At 26.6% G+C, this 9827-nt stretch overlaps 1 protein-coding gene across 1 annotated transcript; it reads left to right on the forward strand.

Moving 5' to 3' along the window:
* Positions 1-386: 386 nt before the first annotated feature.
* LOC107484414 (uncharacterized protein At3g17950-like) lies at positions 387-7578 on the forward strand. The gene is made up of 3 exons (XM_016104998.3): positions 387-640; positions 819-971; positions 7099-7578. The coding sequence occupies exons 1-3, from the start codon at positions 629-631 to the stop codon at positions 7441-7443; spliced, it is 510 nt and encodes a 169-aa protein (XP_015960484.1). The 5' UTR covers positions 387-628; the 3' UTR covers positions 7444-7578.
* The last annotated feature ends 2249 nt before the right edge of the window (positions 7579-9827 follow it).

Raw genomic sequence — 9827 nt, forward strand, 5'->3', positions numbered from 1 at the left:
AAACTCAACATTTTTAATTAAATTATAAATATTTATCATCTCAACTAGTTTAACTTTTATTAATTTTATACACAAACAAATGAACGAATAAATTAATAGGTCACATGTAAACGTGTTATAACTTAAATGAGATAGTTTTTTCTTTTTCACATAATGTTTCTCCCAAAAAAAAAAAGTAAAAAAAGAATTTTTTTTTACTTCAAAAGTTCACTTCTGCGTCCATCTTCTGCTGTGTTTTGTGCTTCTGCAAAACAAAGGAGAAGTTCACTGGTAAGAAGTCACACTCACGTCACCTTCTCTTTTATTTGTGACTTTCAGAGCCTATTTATTTAACTTTTCCAATTAGCTTTAGATTTTGAACCGAAGAAGCAAATAGAAGAAGCTCTTGCATCTACATTATTATTATTATTATTACTGTTGCATCTTTTTAATATATTCGAATTCTCAAAAATGTTTCATTATTTTTCTTTTATTTATATCACTTATTAAGGAAGTTGCAAAATCCTAGCGTGTTTCTGGCCATGGACGTTGATACTTTTTCCCTTTTTTGAGTAGAAGAAAAGTACAGACAATCTTGAAATAACACTTTGTCAGAAGAAGTGACTTTCAATATTCCATTATTTCATTCATGGCTCAAGAGGTACCATCTTCTCTTCTCTTTTCTCTTTTCTCCATTATCTCTTTTTCTTACGGAAAAATTTTAGATATTTCAAAAATACTAGTGTTCTAACCGTTTATATGAATTAGGATCAACGGCTAAAATCATTAAAATATTAGTATTTTTGGAATACCTGAAAATTTTTCTTTGGTTGATGCAGGAAGAAGGGTGGCCTTTGGGATTGAGATTCTTGAACTCAGGAATGCGGTTGGCGAGAAATAATGAAGATTACTCTGGATCACTTTCATTCACTACTATGCTTACTGATTCTCCCGCTCATTCAAAAGATTCTGCCTCAGATCTTGACACTCAGGCCAGTAATCTATTTTCAATCTAAACCCAAATTTTATTATTACTATTAAACATAATACAATATTATTATGTGTAAGAGATAGCTATTTAGGACCGTGATTTTCAATAATTATATCTTTAGTAGTAATTCCTTTATTAGTACTAGAGTAAATACTGTGCCTATTAATACGTCCTTTTATAAAGTAAACGTGGATAATAATAACAAATTTGATTTAGTTAAAATGGTAACTATTATACTAAAGTCAAAAGATCATAAATTTTACTCTTGGCACCTTTTAATTTTAATATTGAAAAAATAATGCTGTTTTTTACTTTTGTTGAGATGGGGTGTGTTATACCATGATGTAGAGGTGGATTTCAACAAATTAAACGGTCAAATTTCGAGTTACACAAATTTAAATATGTCTATCTGACCCTTGAATTTATGTATTACCTTTTGAGTTGTGTTTTACTAAATTTTAAAATTTCTGCATTTATAAAATCTGAAGATCAAATTTTTCTAATATTTTTACTATTCTTTTAATTTGACCTTCAAATTTGTTAACTAAAATAAAAAAAAAAATTAACATTCATATTAAAAAAACACACACCATGTTATCATCATCACAGGGTGTTACACACAATTATGTTTCTTCATCTTTAAAAAAATCAGTCCACTTTTAAAGTTAATTAATTTTTTGTTTTATAAATCGTATATAAAAAGGGAATTTTTATTTAAATATATATATTGAGAAAATAAATAAAAGTACACACAAAAAAAGTTTAATATAAACAAAAATACACACTAAAGAATCGAAATTATAAAACTACACACTAAAAATGATAATTGATGAACAAAAGTGACACGCATGTTATTAGGACCCGTTTTCATTAAGTTAGTTACGTAGGTGGCAGTTCAATTTGATAAGCTTGCACAATATGAATTATTTAGTAAACTTGAGGTGGAATTTCACACTTTTGCATTAAAAAAATATTTAAAAACAAAATACCAATGAATTGCCTAACACGTCTTCTAAGTGTGTAATAAAAAAAAAACTCAAACCTTAGAAATGAGAAGCTCAAGGGAAAACTAAAAACGACACTGTTTTATTTATATATTATTGTAAAAAGAAAAAAAAAACACTTTCATTATTATATTAGAAGGACAGGTGAGGTGTGAGGCGGATTCTAACGATCATGACGATGAAGAGAGATTATGATTTATTTTTTTTAATTAATAAAAATATTTAAATAATTATATTTATTTTAAATTTTATATTTATCTTAAATTAAACAGCATATTAAAATATAATTCAGTTATATATACTTTATATAATATATAAACAATACAAAAATTTAATTTAATTTTGGTTTTTAAATTTTTATTTCCTAATCTTTGTCTCTTAATCTCTCTTTTAAACACAACTTTAATAAAAACGAATAGAACTCCAATAACAATGTATCTCTTTAATTATATTTTTGGTGTGTACTTTTATTATAATTTCAGTTTTTGTGTGTATCTTTAATTATAATAAACTTTTTTAGGTGTATTTTTATCTATTTTTTTTATATATATTAAATAGGTGAATGCTATCCTACCCTCTTCAAAGTAACATGTAAATTACCCTCTTTGATATATTATATTTTAATTGAATTTTTATTTTAACCTGAGTTACTTTAATTTCACGAGAGTTAATAATATTTTGGAAGACGGTGAGGACCTGACAGAAGAAGAAAATAAAACACCCAATAAAACGGTGATATTTAGGAGACACAACGACGACGACAAAAAAGTGGGAAGGAGTAAACGCAATTAGAGAGAGTTGGAATACCTTTTCTAAAAGAATAATTTGGGAAGAGAAAATAAGACACCCAATGAGACAGTGATGCGACGACAATGAAGGAGTACAATAGGAATGAGTAAACGCAATTAGAGAGAATTGGAGTACCTTTTTGGAAGAATGATTTGGTAAGATAAAATAAGATACACAACGAGACCGTGATGCTTGGGAGGCGTAATGAGGACGACCAATGAGTGGGGAGGAGTAAACCCAATTAGAGAGAGTTGGAGTACCTTTTTTAGAAAAATGATTTGGGAAGAAAAAACGAATCACTAATGACACGGTGATGCTTTGGAGGCGCAACGACGACGAAAGAGTGGAGAAAGTAACTCAGATTAAAATATACACCCAATTAAAATGTGACACATCAGAGAGGATAACTTACATGTTACTTTAAAGAGGGTAGGGTAGCATTCACCTATTAAATATATTAATTTCCAAAATACATATTTTTAAAAACTATTAAAAAACGTGCTGCTATCATTTTACTTCTCCCAGCACCCTGAAATAGATTATGATATCATTTTACTTAGAACGTTAGCATTCACCAAATAGACCAACTCACTTTGTGAAATAGATTGACATCACTTCTGGCGTGTGATTAAATAATAGATCAGTTACCAAAAGGAAAAAATTACCTCACACAATGACACCATTAGAAACTCTCTTTTTTAATAGATTAAAAAATTGCAGAAATTCCTAATTTATAATCTTAATTATACTTTCAGGTTTGAGATAAATAAATTTTTCATTTTTTATTTTTTTGATAATTTCAAAAATAATATTTATATTTAAATTTTTATTAAGAAATCTCGAATTACTTTCTTAATATATATTGCATAATCAATGCTAATAAATTATATCTCAAATGATATAGTCTTTCTATACTCATCTAAAATGTCGCATGTTTGAGTGTCTCTATCTTCGATATATATATATTGCATAATTATTAGCGATAAATATAGAATATTATTATTATTATTATTTGAAATTTAATATAAGATTCTGTTGTGACAGTTATTGCTTCTTTCTTTTTCCAAGGCTGCTATATATAACCATAAATTTCTTCCAACTTTATTTTTTACAATGATGACACATCTCAATTCTTCTGAGTATTATTTATGATCATGGCCATAGTAACAGGATGAGATAGCTTCTCAAATATTTTGTAATGATATATATCGATATAGTTTTCTGGTACAAAATAATGACTGCTTCGAATACCTTGAATGGCCTACGTAATCAACTGTGATTCTGATTCTCTGTTGCACTTCTCATCTGTATACTAATGTTACCTTTTTTCTGGTTATTGATTTCTTCACCTATTCACCTGTATTAAATTCCAGATACTTTTCTCTCTCTTACTGCTTTCTGATGCTGTTTAGAACCATGGCTTTTGATTTTAGACTAGTGTTCTCAAAATTAGTTCGTACAGATTGGTTGGATGAATAATTTTTAGAATTGGATTGAAGTTCGACCTAGTTAATCGAAAATCGACCATCACATCCATTCAGTCCAAAATAAAAATTATTTGTTAACCAACATATCAAAAACACAAAAAAATTGTTTAAAAATCGGTGTAATTTTTTAGTAATTAATTAGTTTAAAATAATATATCACAAAAAAAATTCACTTTAAAAAAATATATTTTATAAATAAATATATTATTTTATTATATTTGATTGAATCTCATTTGAATTTTAAAGTTTTAAACTTCTAATTTTAGCCATTCAAGATGGTTAGAGCATCTCCAACGGCAAAAAAATGAAGGTCCTGTTCTGACAAAAGTTAAAACCTAACCATTGGAACAATACATACATGAGTCCTCGCACATATTTCAAAGTAAGGAAGGCCCTGTTCAGAGGGACTTACTTTGTTTTGGCACTTAAATTAAAAAAAATAAAATAATATGATATTAATATAATAACTAATAACGTTGCATAATATATTATCAATAAAGAAGAGAGAGATGCTTTGAGTTCCTATTTACTGTTTATGACGCAAAAGTTGATGTGGAGTTCCTTTTTATGATAGGTGAGTCATAAACAGGAACTAGAATGAGTTCCTTACCGGAGATAGTCTTAGAAATTTGGTTTGATGTAAACCTATCCTAGGATTGAGTCCAATCACGTAGGTGAAAACAGAGATGTCAAAAATGGATCAAAACCAGTACAAGGCGGTAAAAATAAAAAAATCAATCAGAAAATGTTAGGAAAACAATGATTATTTTGAATAATACAAATAACTATCAATCAAATATAGATATACTTTATCCTAATTTAATACTACTAATTTAAATTTACTCTTTTAATTATATTAATTCACATTGTTCACACATTGTTCAAAAATGTTGTTGGTTACCAACTAAAAACCAGCTACTTTACAAGTTTGACTGGTCAATTTTATTTCTTCTCAAATTCAAATAATTTCTTTTTAATATTAAACTATTAATAATAATGTGAAATTTTATATTATAGTAAAAATAAAGTCAAAATAAACTTTGGTTAATCAAAATAAAGATTATTAAACTTCTTATTTTTTATAATATCTCAGAGTTAAACACAAGAATAATATAATACATGAGATATAATTATCTTACCAACATGTGAAATTTATGGTTAAACATATGACTTGAATTTTTATAGTAATCATTGAGAAAACATTTATAGTATAACAAAAAGTGAAATTCAAATGATCTATAATTTTTACTTTTCAGTCCAAACTAGACATGAATTTGGAAAAGGAAACTACATGTAATGAGCACTGCCATAGATAGAGCTTTCCATATCTATTCATCTCTCCCTCTTGGATTCTTGGTTCCTTTGGTGAGTCAATAATTGCTTGGCTTTAATGGGGGCCAATGCCCCATAGCATGGCCTAGCACATCATGGTTTGTGCCAGAACGTGACATTCATTTTCATTTTTAATTGTGATTGTGTTGGTACATTGGTATTTGTTAGTGACACGGATCAAAGCAAACCATGCTTTGTTGAATGTTTAAGTATTCTATTAAAAAGGTTGGAAGAAACATTATTCATGTGAACAAAACATCACTTTCAACAGTTTGATCAAGGAATAATCTTATCTGAAACAACCAATATAGAAGACTGTATGTGTCAAAATGGTTGGAAGAAACCTTATTGAAATTGTCTTAAAACTTAAAAGTAAAACATTATTTCAATCCTCTAAAGATATATGTATTGCCACATTATAGTCCTCCTTTAAAGTATTTTAAAACTCTTTGGTAAGTGCTTTAATTTAAGATGGAAAATATTGAAATAAAATTTAAAAAATTGTGTTTATGTCTCTTTTCTATCATATCTAATTTTTGTATAAATAGAAAATCACCCTAATTTTTTTTTATTGAAATAGAGATATTATATCTCTTACTTTTTGAATATGTCTCTTTTCTCTAAGAAAAATTTATATCTCCTAATATCTCTATATAATTTAAGGTATATTTTATGATGTCTATAAATTACATATATTTAAACTTCATAAAGAATAAATCTCCTAGTAAATACATTTTTCAACACTTGTATTTATACAATTTAGACAAAAAATTTATAGACACTGTATGCCAAAATTTTAAAATAGAATTCGAATCTAAAATACTGTCATATTTATAAAACACTAAATGTGATAACTATGATGTTTAAAAGATATTGCCTAACTTATAAAAAAGATTAATATTTAATTTAAAAGTATAAAAATAAATAATTTTAACAATTTAAAATTTGTTATAAAAAATATATTAGGTAAAATTTAAATATTAATTCACAGACACTATAAAATTGGCCAATACTAAAATAGTCACAGTGACTCGACACAATCATATCAATTCTCTAAAAGTTAAAAATCTTTGAAGAATTTATACAATGACAATAATCTTTAATAGATTACAGGATTTTTGAGAAATTTATACTCATTTAAAATATATTAAAAAAATAAAAATATCTCCCAATTTTTATTATACATGATTGTTTTGAATTGTACACTGCATGAATTCATATTAAAAAAAATTGATATTATTAAAATGAGTTATGTTACGTGTACACTAAAATTAACTACCAAAGTCTACCACCAGTATAAAATACATGCTAGAATATAAATACACATTGAAAATAAATTAAACAACATATATATTTATATAAAAATACATTGATAGCTGTTTTTAGTGTACAAATAGTATTTTTTAATCAAAATAGAAGCCAAAAATATTTATTGCCTATAATTATATGCTTGTTTATGGCATCATTCATCAATATTTTTTTTGTCTTACTTTTCTTTTCTTGGCTTTGATTTTAGTCCACCGTATCATTGTTCCATGACAGAAGCATCACACTTGGTAGCCTCATTGGTATCTCAAGCTTTCTTGAACTCTCAAGGAGACCAACAAGGGGAAGAATGGTGGTGGAACCCTCAAGGGAAGAAAACAAAAGGAATCATCACAACAAGCTTAAGCCATGGCTCTTGTCACTTTGTTCAAGGCTAAGTACCGATGCAGTTGTGAGTGGGAATGATGTTATTGTTCCTTCTCTTGGTCACTACCTTGAAGCCGAGAGACGAGCCAGAGATACAAGGAACCAAATTAGTACTACCATTACTCATGGTGATTATCAAGATTCAAGGACATTGTTTGGGGGGAGCTAAGTTCGATGTGAAGGATATGGAACACCAATAGTTTTTCCTCGTTTGTGTGGATAACTAATTAAATTAACAGATAAACCTTTAACTCATTTCAGTATCTTTCATTAATAAACCGTATGTTTGTACTTATTGTACCAAAACAAGAGCTACAACTATGACTCTAATAAAAACAGAATTGAAGTACTTAGTTATATTCCAACATTTTTGTTAATAAAAATATTATAATTTTAGCAAAGATGCAATGCGTGGTTATGGAAATGAAAAATGGATGATGCAGTAAGGCCTTTTTATTTCCTCAGTTAAGAGTGCTGGTAAACCTTATTAGATGCTTTTAGAATTTGTGATTTTCCTTGATGGATTTCTAGTTCATGTAAAAGCTAGTTGTTTAACGTTTGAGTTTTTTTGTTTTTGTTTTTCTTGCTAAATAAGTAATGATGTATTAAAAAAAATTTTATGATCTATGTACATCTTTTTTTTATTATTATTTGTTGATCTAAAAACCGTCATAAATAATTTTTTTTAAACATCAAAACTTCTTTCTGTAGTTAATTCTTCTTTAAAAATAATCTTGTAACTTCTTTATCTGAAATCTCTTCCGTCTGTGTTTCAATAATAGAATTCACAATCTCTTTCTTCTTCTTATTCATAAGGCAATAACTCCTTTTATGTTTCAAATCTCAAAATTATTAATCATACCTACTGCATACCATAATTTTATTGATGTTGTATATTTTTGCTTCTATAATAATTGTTGTAGCCAACTTCTTCCTTTAAATTAGGGGTGAAGCTAGATAATATTTAATTGGAGAGGGGCAATATTTTTTTTTGAATTTTTTACTTTAACAAAAAAATTAAAAATAACTATATATACAAAATTTTAGTTGAAAATAACAACTAAAACTTAAGACAATTCTTACAAGATAATTGAATATAATGTATATCAAAATAATTAAATCCAAATATTTAAAAAATAACATTAAATATTATAAAGATAAATGGTTGTATTTAAAATCTACAGATATTAGTCAAAACCTTTTTAGATATTTCTAGCAAAATTATAAGAAATTATTTAAGAAAATGTATTTATAATTCATGTAAATAATTTGAATCACAACTATAAGTAATGTAATGGAAAAATTAATAATAGTATTACTAGAATTGAAATGAATTAAAATTTAATTTACAACTTACATAAACAATTAGACTCTTATTTTCTTAATTTAAAAATATTTATTTATTGAATATATACTAAAAGTAGTTACAATTTCTTTCTCAATGTAAATTTGCAAGAAATTCATTTGCCATTTTACTTTATAGTCTTATTTTAATAATTTTTATTATTGAGAATGTTCTTTCTGTTGTAGCTATAGATACTGAAAGAGTCAAGATATTGCGAATCAATCTATTAACTAAATGATAAGTTCTTGATTTTTTCGTTTCTTTCAATCTTTGATATAACTCAAAGAGTATCTAACATGTTTTAAATGATTCAGTATATCAAATTTATAATATTGCAATTAAACATTGAAAAGATTCATGATTAAAAAATAAAAAGGATAAATTTTTTTAACTAACTTGCATATATTCTGAATATTAAACAATCTAAAATTGTCTTTAAGATCCAAAGTAATACTTAAAGTAAAAAATTTCATGATTTTCTCGTTAAATCTACTAATTAACTCTTGTATTTAAAAGTCAATTGCTGCTAAAAGCACATCTATCATTATCCTCAATTTTTGAAGTAATTTTGATGTGAAAACAACATACATTGCACTCAAAATATCTTGAAAATTTTATTATAATGTTGGGCACGAAATATTAGTAATTTCCTTCATCAAATGTAATGAAAAAAATTCAAATGAGGATAGCACTTTCTTGACACTATAAGCCTCACCTTTTTTAGCAAAATTTGTAATTTTATCAATAATGTTATTAAAAATAGTATGAATAGTTATAAACATTCTTTATTAAGTTACAAACAGAATGAAAGTGATGAGAACTTCATCTTGCATTTCTAACTCTTTGCAAAGCGTTCACTAAGTTTGCACATTGATTTGTTTCTAATTCATTATTGTTGAACCAATGTAACAAGGTGGGGCTTCAACTCAAAGTTGTTGGTATTAACAATAGGTGTCACAATACTAGTAGTAGTGAAAGATCCAAGGATCCTCCTAGGTTAAGGAGCATTATTATTGTGATTTGCATTCTTTGTCATGTTGAATTCAAACTCTTATGCAACTACCTCTTTAATTTCTTCTTCAACTCTTTAATTTCTAGCTTATTTTCTTTGTTGCCAAAGAGTTATTTCAATTTCAGGATCTTATTGAAGAGGTTATTTGTCCCTGTTGTTCTGTATATACAAAAACAACAAGAAAATCAAATTGGAA

The sequence above is a fragment of the Arachis duranensis genome, chromosome 4 (assembly GCF_000817695.3).
Source record: "Arachis duranensis cultivar V14167 chromosome 4, aradu.V14167.gnm2.J7QH, whole genome shotgun sequence".
NCBI lineage: Eukaryota > Viridiplantae > Streptophyta > Magnoliopsida > Fabales > Fabaceae > Arachis > Arachis duranensis.

Excerpts from the sequence above, each read along its gene's own strand:
- LOC107484414 (XM_016104998.3), top strand. Across the intron at positions 972-7,098 it reads CCTCAGATCTTGACACTCAG|TCCACCGTATCATTGTTCCA; the intron begins GCCAGTAATCTA and ends CTTTGATTTTAG.